This window comes from Melitaea cinxia, chromosome 3 (assembly GCF_905220565.1).
Source record: "Melitaea cinxia chromosome 3, ilMelCinx1.1, whole genome shotgun sequence".
NCBI classification, from domain to species: domain Eukaryota; kingdom Metazoa; phylum Arthropoda; class Insecta; order Lepidoptera; family Nymphalidae; genus Melitaea; species Melitaea cinxia.
Genome location: NC_059396.1, coordinates 18,083,960 through 18,101,207, shown reverse-complemented (window position 1 = coordinate 18,101,207; position 17,248 = coordinate 18,083,960). Strand labels below are relative to the sequence as shown.

The window sequence follows — 17,248 nt, the reverse complement described above, 5'->3', positions numbered from 1 at the left end:
CTCCACCCTAGACCCGTCTACTCCAACGGCTATCGGTCCTGCGACACAGATGACCAGCCCACTGCCACTTCAACTTGCTAATTCTGTGGGCTATGTCGGTTACTTTCGTTCTCTCGCGGACAGTCTCATTTTCAGAAATCATATTAGAAAACTTTTTAAATTGCAGTGTATCAATGAGTAAGAGCTGGTCTGTTGTTCAGATCATCGTCTACACGTTCTTTCCTCTATAATTGCCTCTTAATCATTACACTCCAGAATAACATAAGTGCTGTTAGATTGTGTGGAACAAAATATCCGAAATTTCACCGATTTTTTTTTTTTTGTTTAGTTCCCATTTCCCATTCCAATAAAACAAGTTTTCTATTAAATAAAAATTGTATTATTAGTATCCATCTTTCAATGTTTAACAGTGAAACTAAATAATTCGAACCCTGTATTGTCGCCCAGGTATGGCCGGCGGTGGCATGACGCAAGCGATGGGCGGCTATTACGGCGCGGCTTACGGCCCGCTCGGGGCCAGCATGGCGGCCGCAGCGGCGGCTGCCGCGCAGCAGAACGCCATATCCGCTGCACTTACACCGAATGCTCAGGTAAATATAACACAATGATATTATGATAAAAAATAATAATGGTGGTAGGTATATGATAATAATCTAAGTAAAACATTGTACATATTACTCGTATTTACAATTCACAACTTAAGAACTAAACATTTACAGATAGTTGTGGTACAAATCATGTGATAATAATAATTATATAAATGATAGTTGATCTAGTTGGAATGGTAGACACATAGCTCTGGTGTAGTGGTGCGTATGCCATGTGCGCGTCTAAACATCGGCCGTTTCCGAGTTAAATTCCATGGATGTAGGCGAATTTACAAATGAACGTATGTTTGGTGGTATTTTAAGGAAGAGAAGAATACGTATTCTTCTGGGTTAATTTCAGAATGACATATTTCCCACTGACCAAGTGCCTGTGTAGCCGATAAAAAATCGTATACGATGTCGGATGTAGACGGAAGCAATAATCATGTTCTCATATAACATAACAACTTCATAACAGCCTAGTAATCACGAGAGGCAACACAATTTAACCGTGTAATAACCGAAAGGAAATCTCAATATCATCTTCATACCGTGGAAGGATAAACTGACAAATTGTTTTCGAAAGTTGAAAATGACCGCTAAAACCCCTAATTAAATTCAATTTATGTGTAAAAAAAAAAACATATTTAATAGGTCGTTCGAAATTTTAAAATTATTAAAGCATTAAAAATATGCGATCTAATACGTTCCAATTTCGAATTAAGCGCCGGTTAAAAAAAATAATATCCGTGTAATGAACCGGGAATGAGTTTACTCTTTGCATTAGCGAAACATGGCGTCGTATAAAAACTCGAACAATTCGTCACGCCTACCGTGAAGCCTAATACGAATTGTGTCCATATGTAGGTAGTTTGATTATTTTATTAAATTACTTTTTTTTCGCAGTGTATAACACAATTTAATTTTTTACCTGTTTAACCAAAATGGAATAATATCTTCTTTTTAACCGACTTCCAAAAAAGGAGGAGGTTCTCAACTCGACTGTATTTTTTTTTTTTTTTTTTTTATGCATGTTACTTCAGAACTTTTGACCGTGTGGACCGATTTCGACAATTTTTTTTTAATCGAAAGGTGGTGTATGCCAATTGGTCCTATTTAAATTTGAGATCTGACAACTACTTTTCGAGCTATATCTAATAATGCGTTTTTACTTGACGCTTTTTTCGTCGACCTACATTATATTATACCGCATAACTTTCTACTGGATGTACCGATTTTGATAATTCTTTTTTTAAACATTTTTGACTATCATATCAAAAATTGACCGCTCCAGCGGGGTTCGAACCCGCGTCTCCGACTTGCCGTGTCGGAATTCTTTTTTTGTTGGAAAGAAGATATCCCTAGTTTAGTACCATGATAAGGAAACCAGGATCTGATGATGGGGTCCCAGAGAAATCGAGGGAAACTCTTGAAAATCCGCAATAACTTTTTACTGGGTGTACCGATTTTAATTTAATCGAAAGCTGATGTTTGTCATGTGGTCACATATAAATTTTATTGAGATCTGATAACTACTTTTTGAGTAATCTTTGATAACGCGTAGTTACTTGACGATTTTTTCGTCGATCCACGTTGTATTACTCGTCGATGTAATTGAAGTCGGTTTTTTTTTCGTTTGCGAGCAAACACAATTATTAGAGGTCAGTTGTATTTTACACCGCACTGTGTTCGTTTCCAATACCTAATTGTATAAAGATGTTACAAAGCTTAACGCAAATAATTATCCAAATTAAACCATTTTGATCGCATTAGAACAAGTAGATATAGTTGCAGGTAACTTCTGAACATCTCTGTTCAGATGCGTGGCAACTGACAAGAAATAGAAAAACATTAGTGGCTTAAAATTTAGTGACTATTACCACTAACACATGAGTTCACGCTATTTTTGGCGTAAACTTATGGAGGCCTATGTCCAGCAGTGGACTGTGATAGGCTGTAATGATGATGATGATACCACTAATACTACTTTTTATACCAAATAATATTATAAAGCTGAAAAGTTCGTTTGTTTGTTTAAACGTGTTAATCTTAAATACTACTAGTTCCAATTGTGTTGAATAGCTCATTTACCGATGACGACTATAGCCAAGTTTTTTACTCAAACTAATGCGGACGAAACCGTGGGTCACAGCTATTTAGAATAAAAATACCTCAATCAATAGTTATTTGAAGACTGACGCTACAATGATAACTTATAACAATGTAATAATATAAAATTAAAAACTAAAGTAACGTTTTTATATTTGACAAATATCGGGCTTAAGACCTCTCTGCGTACATTTTTGTTCTGAATAGTTTTGGAATCATCATCAACGCCCTTTTGAAAATTCAAGTCGCGTATATTAATCCGTTTTAACATCAAGACACTAGCAAAATAATTAAATCTCACTATCCCCCATATTGTAAAACGTCTTCACACCAAAACGCGATGTTATCGAGGGTAGCATCCCCCGCTAATTATTTTGTGACGACTCACCGCTCCCGAGCGTAAACAATGGTAAGGGGTGAGATTACCGTTCGTCCATAGGGACACCATAACATGTTCGTATTGGTTTTATAGTTTTGTCAATTATTCTGATGGTAATTATAAATCTACAAATTAATAAAAACTGTGACATAGGGCTTGTTATATCTAAATTAATAATAACCTACGATTTTTAGATTAAAATAGCTGGCGAAGAGAAATGTCACACAAATAAAGTGGGTTTCGATGCTGAATAAGTTATCTGTTGGATACTGTCAGATCGCTTTCACGAGCACCGATGAAAAATGCTATAATTTCTAGTACTCTATAATAGATATATCTAATTTGAGTAGTTTACTAGTTTCTAATTTAATATTTAAACCAGTTTTCTTCATAATTACACTTGAATGATGACTGAAATTCACGTAAACATTAGACAACAATACATTTACTTATTTTATTTAAATACTACTGTACTGTGTGGCTACGGTACTGTACTGTGTGGCTACGGTACTAAAGAATTTAGCCACCCCCTCTCTTCCCGTGGGTGTCGTAAGAGGCGACTAAGGGATATCACAGTTTCGCTACCACCTTGGAACTTAAAAAGCCGACCGGTGGCGGGATAACCATCCAACTGCTGGCTTTGAAATGCACAGGCCGAAGACGGGCAGCAGCGTCTTCGGTGCGACAAAGCTAGTACTGCGGTCACCAACCCGCCTGCCCAGCGTGGTGACTATGGGCAAGACACATAAGTTCACGTTATTTTTGGCGTAAACTTGTTTATTTATTTATTTATTTACTCTTTATTGTACACCACAATATGCAAATACAAAATAATAATAATACAGACAACTTAAGAATGTGTAGTACAAGAGGCGGTCTTATGGCTAGTTAGCCATTTCTTCCAGACAACCCGAAATAGGATTGAATACTATTTATTTGAGGATCGGGTAGGTGGTGCAGTTATATTGTAATAAACTTACATACAAATATGTACACATTAATACTTACAAGCAATATATATATATACATTTGATTAATATAATAAAATAAACTAATAAATATAACAACAGTATCTCATAGCAGTTACAATCAATTTCGCCATAAATAAAAAAAAATAATAAAAATTAATAAATAAATAAATTTAATTGGAATCGCTCTCAGTATTAAGGTAATGTATTTTAACTAATCTTTTGAACGATGGGAGTGATTTGGCTTCTTTGATACATAATGGTAAGTCATTCCATAGTTTAATTGCCCGAATGGTGAAAGACTGACTGAAAAATGTTGTTTTATGAACAGGCATTTTTAACATTAGTCTCCTCGAAGATCTTAGGGAAGAAGGGTCCCCGAGAAATTCGAACTTATCTTTTAAATAAGACGGAGCCTTAGGATCAAACAACGCACAGTACAGAAGAGATAAAGTATGCAGGTTTCGGCGAGAACGTATTGGAAGCCACTTGAGCTTGGAACGAAATTCAGAAACATGGTCATATTTGCGAAGGCAGAATATAAACCGTATAGCAAAATTTTGAAGACGCTCAAGCCTATTAAGTTGGTCCTCTGTTAGATTAATATAGCTTACATCTGCATAGTTGAGAATCGATAGGAGGAGAGAATTCGCCAACATAATTTTGGTAGGAATTGGTAAAAAAGACTTGAGGCGCCGTAGGGAGCTCAGCACAGCGAAGGTTTTTCTTCTGACTTCTTTTAATTGTTCTGACCACGACAAAGTCCGATCGAGTTGTATACCAAGGTCCCTTACGGTGGCACAGTAAGGCAGACTAATACCATTATAAAAGATAGTAAGTAGTGTTGAGCTATCAACCCTTGCGATCAAGCTTGGACTACCAATAACTATAACCTGTGATTTGCTCGGGTTAACATTAAGTCCGTAGCGTCTGCTCCACTTGGAAATGTTAGCTAAATCTATGTTGATTAAATCAATTGTACTATGGAGATCTTGAAGCGTTGTGTGACGATAAATTTGGACATCGTCTGCATACATATGGTAGAGAGAAGAAATGGATTGAGTAATTGAATTTATGAAGATTGAGAAGAGCAATGGAGATAGAACGCCGCCTTGAGGTACGCCAGCTTGGACATCACACCATGAAGATGTGGCATCATCGTAGCGTATGCGCTGTCGTCGCCCTTTGAGGTAGCTCAGAAACCAGTCTGTCACCGAGTGAGACATGTTAAAAGCGCGCAACACACTCAATAAAATGTCGTGGTCAACACAGTTGAACGCGTTACTAAAGTCCAAAAGTATCAAAACAGTAAGTTGTTTATTATCCATAGCCATTCGGATGTCGTCGGTAACCTTGACCAGAGCGGAAGCCATACTATGACCAGAACGAAATCCAGATTGAAGAGGATTTAAGAGGGAATGTTTGTAAAGGAAACTATTTAATTGTTGGAAAACTAACTTTTCTAGGATTTTTGAGAGGAAAGGAAGAATAGAAATCGGCCGGAAATCGGATATACAGGTAGCACTAGTTTTTTTAGGAATAGGGATAATGTGTGCATCTTTCCAGGTTTTGGGAAACTTACTACACGTGAGAGAGTAATTAAGGATGTGTAACAAAATAGGAATAATTATATCTAGGATAGGGATGATCATATTACGGCTTAAGCAGTCGGCTCCGACGGCATTCGAAGCCACAGACAGCGCAACTCTTCTAACATCACTCCCGGTGACAGAGGAGAAAGTAAATGGTAAGATGTTAGAAGTTGATAGTGATGAAAGATAATTTAAGGTTTGTTGTTTATCAACATCATTGAGTATCGTGGAAGAGGAGAAATGCTTATTGAGAAGCTCAATGTCAATATTTAAAGAGTTTTTACGAGACGATTTACCAACTCCTAAGGTTTCGAGAAATTTCCATGTTCTAGCAATGTCGCCGTTTTCGACAAATTTATGGATGTGGCGTCGTTGAGCATCTCTACATAATGTATTGCAGCGATTACGGATTTTTTTATATTTATCGCGGTTACGGTCAGTATTATTAATTTTATATTTATACTTGGCTTTGTTTTTATCGGCAATTAAAGTTTTAAGCTCCTCAGATAGCCAGGGAGCCGGATGGTGCTTTAATCTCACAGGCCTTATAGGTGCGTGTATGTCATATAGCTGGATTATTCGCATATTAAACAGCTCCACCTTTTTATCTATAGAGTCAGCGTCATAAACCTCAGACCAGTCCATTCGACGGGCATCGTTACAGAGATGGTCTCTATCAATTCCGCCAAAATTACGTTGGAGAAGAGTTTTGGATTTGGATTTGGGAGGACGAATTTTGTATGAGAGAAAGATCAAGTCATGATAAGAAAACATATCAGCGGAATGTTGCCCATATTTGAAAACTGAATCTAGTGATGATACCATAATAAGGTCAAGAAGCGAGGGGGTACAGCCAGGAGAATGGTGTGTAGCTGATAGAGGTAGGATATGCAAATTACATGATTCTGTTATCTCTAACAGTTTTTTACTGTTTGTGTCGCCTTTCAGTAAGCAGGTGTTAAAATCTCCCATTATAACCACGTGGCTGTAGCTATGAACAAGGTTTTCTAGGATATCTTCAAAATTTGTGAAGTAGTTAAAAAGAGATGAAGGGTTGTAGAACACACCCAGAAGCATTTTAGAGTTGGAAAGATTTACTTCAATAAGTAAATGTTCGGCCATATCGGGTTGAGGAGGTTGAGTAGACGAACTTATGATGGTAAAAGGAATATGGGTACGTAAAAAGATCGCTACTCCTCCACCTCGCTTACCGATACGATCGTTACGAATCAGCTGAAAGCCCGGTATTGAGTATAAAGTGGAAGGCAAACAAGGCTTAAGCCATGATTCCGAAACAAGGATGGCGTGAATATTGCGCGAGTCAAAAGATGCAAGCATATCGAGATAGTGAGCCGGAACACTTTGAGCATTTATGTGGATAACATTAAAATTTTTCAGGCAGTCTGAGAAGTGTGAATCGAGGGCGACATTTAGAGTAGGAGAAGATGTACTGTGGTAACTATCATCACTGGACAATCCGTCAGATAAGGAGAAGGAAAAATATTGATCACTATGAGTACTCATTTCAAATAATACAATAGACTAAATAAACAATAAATAAAAAATATATAACAAAGCAGATATATATGCTATATAGTATATGTATAAATAATGAACTAACCGAATCTCAAATCATCAAATCACCCGCCAGCTATACCAAACGAAAATACACATTTTAAAACACATAATTCGTATAGAACTCAATGAAAAATTTTAACAACAATGTTTATTTACATTAATGATATATATAAGAGATAAAAATAAAAGGTTAAAAATCACAGGTAAAAAAAAAAGTATTTAAAAAAATTCAAAAAAAAAAATGATAATTAAAACTTGAAAGTAATTGCTGTAGGATCTAACTTTACATACAACAGAAATTAGTATTAATTTGAACGCAACCACATGTCATTCTTGACTGTCAGTGGTCATTGTCTATGTCAGTTGTCATTGTCTATGTCAAAAGTCATTGTCTCTGTCAGTTGTCATTGTCTCTGTCAGTTGTCATTGTCTCTGTCAGTTGTCATTGTCTCTGTCAGTGTCATTGTCACTTGACAATGACAGATGTCCCTGTCGTTTACCAGTAACAGATGTCAAAGTCATCTGTTTTCGTCAATGTCATCTGTCATTGTCTTAGTCACCACTGGCATCTATCAAAGTCATATGTCTTTGTCAATGTTACCTGTAATTGTCATAGTCAGTATGGCTGAGATTTTCAAGAAAGAGGGTACATTTCTATGTGGGTAAAAATAAAAAATATTAACAAAACAGTAATAAAATAACTACCCACAATAACATTCAATACAATATATAATAAATTACCCTCACCAACAGTTAAATCAATTACCCACAGCGAAAAGATCATGCTTAAACCAAACAAACAATGGAATGAAAACAACACTCGAAACACTTATTTTTTAACAGGTTTCTTCACTCTCGTTGTAGTTGTTTTAGTTTGTTTCCTGGTTTCTATGTGTGTAGCGACGCTTGGAACCCCGGTAGCGACCGAAACATCACTTGAGATTGCATCCAATTCTGTCATCGTTGTTACACGGTGTCTGTGTCCATTATCATCCAGTACGACAATAATGCTATCTCTGGTCCAACATTTTGCAACGCCAAAGTGCTGCCTAGCAGCCAAAAAGACCTTGTGTCGCTGTTTAGTTAGGAACTCAGATACAGTGTATCCAGTCCCTTTTAGCCTCGTCTTTGACGACCAAGCCTGAGATCTCAAAGAAATGTCTTTAAATTTAATCAAAATCGGCCGAGGTTTGCCTTGTGTAGGACGACCCAATCTGTGGTAGATACTGAGGGTGCTAGTAGTGACTTGTTGGAGCTTAAGATGTTCACTAAGTAGTTTCGTCGCACATGCTGTTGTGTCTTCTTCATCGGCCTCCGGAACTCCATGCAGCAGAAGAACTTTCCTCCGAGACCGTATCTCCAAATCTTCGTACTGTTTTGATAGATGTTCGACTTGTTGCTGGAGATTTTCTAATGCAACAAGGACGAAAGTACGGAAGGAATCGAATTGACTGCTGATACTGGAGGATGATGGGCTTGATGTGGCGACAGTACTACGTTTTAACTCCTTTTGGAAATCGTTCATCCTCGCATTGAATGTCTGCGCAAGCTCGTCAATGGTGTGCTTAATAGATTCCATTATTGGATCACGACACTTGGTTCTATATAAAATTCAGATGCTGGCAGGCAAATCAAAGTTATAGGTACATTAATTTAATGTTAATAATCAGATTTTCTATTTATAAACAATATTTATAACAGAGCAAAATATTTATGTTGCACGCTTCACGACTACCCGCTTCACGCTAAACTTGTGGAGGCCTATGTCCAGCAGTGGACTGTATAGGCTGTAATGATGATTTAAATACTAGCGATCATATAGCAATAAGTATAACTTATTAATTATTTTAAAATTATTGATAGTCATGATAGATAAAATTTTATAATATGTATAGTAAAAAAATGAATATTTTATAAATATAATTTTTTTATATATAATTAATATATTAATGTTATTTTAACGTTTTTAATTGCATGTTAAATCGAATAATATTCCAGCGTTTGAGTAAATTCTGGGTGGTGAAATATCAGTTGGTATTACAGAAATTACCTAAAAATGAAGGAAAATTAAGGAGAGACTTTTTTCGCGCAACTGTTGGTCCATGTTCGTTTATGTATGTATGACAGCCTTGCCCTGCTAGCAGTGCTATACAAAGAGGTCCTAAATTATTTTAATTTAATATTTATCGACCCTACTACTTTTACGGACTACTGTATCCTCTCTGTAACCTCTTTGTAAAGATAATCCATTTTTACACGAGCGTAGCCGCGGCCAACAGCTATTTTTTTTAATAAAATCGTCGTCAATCCATCATAGGTATGCAAAATACAATGATTTTAATACTAACAATTATCTATTACTTTGAATTTTTTTTGTGACGTAACTAAATTTTGGACCCCTTCCCACACCTTGTCAAGCAATGGCACTTCGTGGTTTCCACTAAACCCCTTAACTGACTAAGTGAATTGACCCTTAACTGATTTACTACGACTTAACAGAATCGTAGTTAATCAGTTAAGGATTTAAATCTCGTTAGATACCTATATTGTTATCAAACATTTCAAGAATTCTTTTAATATTTACATTTCAAATCATTCCACAACAGGAATTCCTCATCGATTCCTTTCAAATCATGCTGTATAAAGCCCTCTAAATTATCTAACACTTTTATGCCTAGTATTTCTTCCTCTTTGCCTTTAATATATAGATACGTACTTATTACATAATTATATTTTATCAAATGTCTGGTAAAGTAAGAATCCAACGATATAAATATTGATATATTATGCCGCTATTGTGACACGCTTAAAATCGACCTCTAGATCAGCTTGGAACGTATTAGGCTAGTGAATTGATTGAACTTTTATTGGACCCAGCTTAAAGTAAAACTCGACCGCTTATGTCTTTTAATTAATAATATCTTCTTGTTTTTACGTAATTCAAAAATGGACAAAGGAAAAAGAAACATCGCTTTCTTAGCCTGTCTGCAAAATGTATAAACGATATATCTTCAACAAAACTAAGATCTTTTTTATCGACTCCCGTACTCTCGAGTATTTAGCGCATCAACGTCATCCGCAGATTAAACGTCAGGGGAAGATCGAGGAGCACCGTGAGGATGGGGGAGTTAAATTGTACAAGTTTATGTGTCAAGTGATATAATCAATTACGATTTTATAGGATTTAGTTGTTACCAATTCAAATAATGAGGAGATTTTTCGAGATTTACATTTTTTGTTGTTAGAATGTATTGAATGCTACATATTTCTTGTGTTCTTCAATTATAATTATGTTAGTACCTAACTGTCTTACTTATAACAGGGTTACACTATGCAATTTGTATTAAACAGCTATAAAAATCAACGATTGAAAAGTTATTTAGGATGGCTGCTAACATTTTTTGATTTCAAATGACAGATATGGCTTCATATTAAAGGGCCATTTTCACCGGTTACTGACGTGAAGTTTATCTCACAACTAAGTTACTGATATAACAGCCACAATACAGCCTAGCTGGAGGTAAAGCGGGCCCTTAGGATCAGCTTCACCTTCCATTCCTTTAACTAATGAATTACAACTCTTATATTCAAAGTTTTTTTTTTATAAACTTATTTAATAGCAAATTCAATAACCTTAAAAATTAAAAAAGAACCCATACATTTACTTGTACACAAAACAACATAGTTTTATAATTAAATCAAGCAAAATCCGGAAATATAACTTCCTAAAATAACAAAACAAAAAAGTTAAATAATTTTAACTTCATATATATCATAACAATCTCCCTGAATGTACCGACTAGCTAGTCAATAGTAGGTATATTATCGGTAATAGACGGGCGATCCATCAGGATCATTGTGCTACCTTACAATCCCGAACTGACGAATGAAAAGCATTTTTTCGATTAACGTATCGAATCGTTCCTAAACTCGGTCGAAAACAATATAATCAGCTACCATTCAACGCGATATCAACGCGACTGTTTGATGTGCGCAGACATCAGGCGAGATACAAGAGAACAATTTTTATACGCATAAAATATTATTATTGAATTATGTCTAATACGATTATATTTTTATATGAAAAGCGTAGTTTCTTTTAATGCTTAAATGCTAATCTAAAGATGCTGTAGTTCGTTTTTTGAATTTTAATTGAATATTGATTGCATTAGAAATGGAATTTATTGAAGACGATACAACAACAACAACAACTCCGAACACAAACTCCGAAGCAAAGCAGCAGCAACCACAGACGTCATGTTGGTAAAACTTATTTTGTAAATAAGTGCAGTGTCCTTTTGTAACGAGAATAAGAAAGATATTTTCAAGTCTACCATAAACAAAATTTTAAATATACGCACAATATACAAAATAATTTCTAAGCCCAATTACCATAACAGTAATGGAAATACAACCAAACAGTTTTCTATTGAAGACAAACATAATCATTATTATTCTCTATAATTAAATAAAAGTAAACCAAATGTGAAAGCTATTTATGACAAATAAAACACTATATAAATATTCCTTTTATGAAATAAAAGCGACAGTATTGTCTGTTGTCTGCGTCGCTCCGGGTGATATTAAAGACGGTGATAGTGCGTTTTCGCGGGCAGGTATGGAAGCTTTTTAACGAACCATTGTGATTTTCGTATTTTATTATTTTGATCGATGATTTATATAGTTTATTGAGCTTTCACGGCTAATATACCGGTAATGTTTCGTTAAAGGAAGATAATCATTTGAAAATATTATACGAAAGTGGGATTGTATGATATTTTAAACTGTTGCTAGAGGTATTGACACAAGAAGATATAAGGATATTTTTTATTATTTTATAATACCCCTGAAAGAGATATAATTAAAATAAAATTAATAATCTATACTAATATTATAAAGAGGTAAAGTTTCTAACTTTGTTTGTATGTAGGGGGTAATCTTCGCAAATACTGATCTGATCACGAAAATTCTTTGACTAACAGAAAGCTACACTATTCAGGAGTGACATAGGCTATATTTTATTGTGATTGAACAAAAAAAAAATCTTATATAAAATTCTCGTGTTAGTTGAAACGGCTGGACTGATTTTTATGAAATTTTGTGTGCATATCGGGTAGGTCTGAGAATCGACCGACATCTATTTTTCATACAGCTAAGTACACAGTACAGGGGGGGGGGGGAGATTAAGGGGGTTAATCACATATATGGTAAAACAACGTTTGCGGGATCAGCTTGTTATAAATAATATTGTTAATATTAACATATTTTACCTGTAACGAGGTAATGACATCAAATAAAAAAATAAAGCATAGGTTCGGTGGATACTCTTTGCTTTTCTATTACAATTGTATTAATTCTCACTGATTTGTAGTAGAGATACTATGATAATGATAATTTATCACAGATAAATGAAAAGGTATTTCCTGAAAATGAGGATTAACAAAATATTACGTGTTACACGAAGAAAGCTAATTTTTATAACGTTTAAGTAGACTATTTATGGAATTGTAATATCAAGAGTGTTCGAATGATTGTGGATAAAGTTTATCCTGCAAACAAGTTACGAATAGACTTAAACAACAGGATGTGAATAGGTCATTAGGACCTGTTTCGACCGAATGTATAAACAACAACTTTAAGCTTAACAATTGCAAATTGAAATATCTCATTAATAAAGTGGAATTCGGTAGTAACAAAGAATTATACCTAAAAGAAAAAAAAAAAAAAAAACGCGGATACCGTCATCTGTGAAATAGTGTTATCGAAAACTGGTGATACAAGCCCCAAATTTATTATTTTTATATATTAAGTAAATGCAAATCATATGACTACATATTTTAAAATTATTATCCACGTATTAAAAGGAAATAAGAAAGATAACGTAATAATGTTAGGTAAGTGATAAACTTGAATATATAATAAAATTCTTTTTTAACACACCTCGTTTACTTACAAATATTCTTCAATCATATAAATTTCAATATAATTGATATCATCAATATAAATATAAATAATAAAAAAGCGACAATACTTTAAAAGTTATTTATATACAATTCAATATATCATAGAGTATTTACCGAGAGTATTGGAGGTTTTCTTACAAGTGTAATAAAATACGATGGTTGTGTGGAGCGGGGTCGTAAAGCGCTAGCTTGATGTCGCGTTGTCCGGCTAATCCTGATTTAGCGTGTAGCCGGCTATGCTTACACGGACACAGGGGACTGTGGAACGAAGAACAGGGTACATTTATTATTAATATACATATTTTTAGAAAAAAAAAATTCCCTTTTATAAAATACTTTTTGTAAATAGTTTTTTTGTTAATTATTTATCAGTCTGTATATTATGATACTTTGGTTTGTATTAAGTTTTATAATTTACCTCGCTTCACACAATATTCTTATTTATTTATATTACTAAACATATAATTTCATTAAAATTTAGTTTAAAGAGTTTGGGAGATTTTGTGTGTAGGCGTGTACTTAGTATACGCAACACTACACCAGAACGGTGCTAAAAGAAAATTGGTACGTGTTAAATTTTAATTTTATTATAAAATCATTGAATATTTCTATAATTATCGTACCATTACATGCCGCTTTTTTGGTTTTCCAGCATAAAACAAATTCTAGTTCTTGTATCATTTATAGTATGCTAAAACTCAAAACGGGTCCTTTAAAAACACAAGAAAAAACTTATAACTTATATATATTATTTTAATAGAGTGCAAACATGTACCTTATGTGTTATTATGTGTTGTTATTAACACGATGACGGTAAAGATTAAAAAAAATGTGTGTGTATAGACATGTACGCGCGCAACAAGTTATACTTCATCACCTAGCTAACTTCACGTTGTTAACTTCTTCTTCGTTGACTAACCTAACTTCAGGGTGTCGGTTTTTTTGTGATGGTGTGCGCGCGCATCGTAAAGAATTACTTTCATAATTATTCCCTAACGCGTCATAAGAAGGTATAACTCAAAAATTGTATAAGTACGCTATGTATAAAATTGATAGCAAAATAAATATGTCGCGTCCAAAGCTATATAGTCGTAAGAGCCGTGTGTATCGTGTCGAAGCGTATTTTCTTCACAATATTGTGTACGGCTCACTTCATTAAAAAATTTAAAACTCCGAGCATTATACGGACGCTTTGTTACGTTAGATTTGTGTGTCTGCCCGTGTGAAGCACAATACGGTTTTCACGACCGAACATATCACATACAATATTAACTTTTATACCAAAGTGTTAAAGTCTAATTTTATATGTACAATGACGTCATAGTACATGATAAAGTGTACTCAATTTTCAGTGATTCGATTTATTTGTGGATGTATTACAAATATTATAATCGGCTTACGAAATCAATAGAGGTGCTGATTTGTCAATGTTTTGACTTTCGATGTTTTTAGTTGAAACGTAGGTATTAATTGTTTCGTTAAATATTGCCAACGCATTTGCTACGCTGAGTTTAAATTTACGTAACTAACGTTCTTGATCGTCTTCAGATGTATTATTAGTGTACATAGAATTAGCGTAACTAGTCCCGTTTGGCGGTTTTGGTTAAAATTAAGGAAAACATTATAGAGATTATTCTATGAATTTATGAAATATAAAAGTACTTTTATATTATCAGTCATCTATTTCACCTCATCCGATGGAGTTTTGCGAAAACTCTATTCTGGAATGGGAATAGTTATCTGCATACCAATTTTGATTGGTTTGATTTTCTTGATTACAGAGTATATAGAAGTGTGTGTGTACTTATGTACGCACGTAAGAAGTTATAATTAATTGGCTAAATAACTTTACGTTGCTAATTTCTTCTTAGTTGACCTGCTAATTTCTGGGTGTCGGTTTTATGTGACGGTGTGCGCGTTTACTCTCATCTCATCTCATCATTTTTCCCTAACACGCCAAAAGAAGTGTGAATTCAAAATATTAATTAATTAATTTATTTATTTATATACTTTACTATATTTTATACTTTATTGTACACCACAAATATATTACAAACAAAGCATAAAGATAGTTACTGACAGTGAAGTACAATGGGCGGACTTGTGGCTAATTAGCCATTTCTTCCAGACAACCCATACATAGAAAGGAAACTTATTATCTAAATTGGGTAGGTGGTGTAGATGTTTAATAAACTTTCATACAAATTTCTACATTCAAATACTTATAATAAAATAAAGAATTTATTATTATCATTAGTACTATCATAAAAGTATATAATAAATTAAAAATAGTAAATTTCATTTTGAAAACGTTACAATCTTATAATAGATAAATACTAACCCATTATCAATAATCAATTTTAAGCAATGTAATGTAAACTCAATCTAAATATTATAATTTTAGCATATAAATGTTTGGTGTCGCGTAAGCCTTTATATATATATATATAGTGAGTAGGCGTATACCGCTTAAGATCTCATTCTGATATATTACTGTTATGAATAAATTATCAGTAAGTTAGTAAATAATTACTAACATTTACTCATTGCGTCTACTTTAGTAAATATTGTTTGACAAATTAGCGCAGTTGTCATAGCAATAACTGATGTGCTACAAACATTTGTATAATCGATAGAAATATTTTTTGCAGATGTTTGTGTTGGTATATTTGTTAATATTTCCACTTACATGTGACTGTGGTTCTCTTTGAGAGTCACATTCAAACACTGCCAACTCTGACCATTAGCGTCTACAAAGTCGCTGAAATGTCAGTAATTCCGATATGACGCTCGCTGCTAGTCCCGTGTCATCATTATCATCATCATTACAGCCTATACAGTCCACTGCTGGGCATAGGCCTCCACAAGTTTGCGCCAAAAATAGCGAAAACTCATGTGTTTTGCCCATAGTCACCACGCTGGGCAGGCGGGTTGGTGACCGCAGGTCCCGTAGGCAGTCCCGTGTAAATGAAAGTAACTCTATCAAGCCCCGTGTCAGTAAAAGTGATAGGTAATGACCATGACAATACCACGAAAGCTAAAAAACTTACACTTTTGTGTTATGTGTATTTCCGGAGCCCCGACACAGTATTTTATCCTACTGGGGTTTGTTGAATGTGAAGCAGAAATGTGAGGGTAGTTGAAAAGTGTTTTTGATTCTCAAATGTTGTAGGTATTTAGGAATAACTTGCTAACAATTGATCACGTCTTCGCGCCATATTTACTAAATAGCTAACCAATCCTCTCTATTACAGGTGGGACCAACGATGGACATGTCAAAGTATTCAATTGAAGACAAATACAGGAGCTACGGCATGTATCCTGACCCATCGCGAGGGTATCTGGACTCCGCAGCGCTTTCCAAGGCTTACATGTATATGGACCAGCAACAGCAACGCTCCTATCCGATGGACATCAGCAAGATGTACTCTGACGCATCAGTCGCTATGGCGGGTCTGACTTCAACGGTAAATTCCGCGTCCAGCCTATCCCCACGATCCCCAGCCGAATCTCCGGACACACAAAAGACTCAGGAACGCGCCGAAGGCAGTTCTTCTTCCGGCTCTAACCCGTCCCCATCTCTACCTTATTACCAGTCCTCGACCAGTCTCCTAATGCCCCAATATCCGGGCCAATATCCCCAAAACACGCAAGGGGGTCCAGAATTTCGGAGACCGTTGACTGTTATATTCTGACCTGATGTGTAGTCGGTGATTCGATTTTAAATCGTTGGTTTCTTTTTCTGTAAATAAACAGTAGCATTGCTGCCTATTATTTCTTTTTCCGGTACAAGAAACCGATTATATTCTCATATTGAGTTACTATTTGACATCGAGAATTTTATTTGCCAACGCCTTCTTGTGTTCAAGATTGATGACCTTTTCTAAAGTTCCTTATTTCATTTGTAGATTTATATTATAATATTGTAGTTTGAGAACATAATTAATAATTATTTTTTATTGTAAATTGTTGTGTAAATATACAAAAATATGATTATAAGTGTATATGACATTTGAAAATGGTTATGATTGTATGGAAGCGTAAAACGCTAGTGCGTTTATCCGAACGACTT

At 34.7% G+C, this 17,248-nt stretch overlaps 1 protein-coding gene across 1 annotated transcript in view; it reads left to right on the top strand.

The window, feature by feature from the left end:
* Nucleotides 1–16,871, top strand: part of LOC123669644 (transcription factor SOX-21-like) — a 51,413-nt gene extending 34,542 nt beyond the window's left edge. The window contains exons 3-4 of the mRNA XM_045603240.1: nt 448–590; nt 16,431–16,871. Of these exons, the coding sequence (XP_045459196.1) occupies nt 448–590; nt 16,431–16,871 (584 nt within the window). The remainder of the gene's footprint in view (nt 1–447; nt 591–16,430) is intronic.
* Nucleotides 16,872–17,248: the final 377 nt, after the last annotated feature.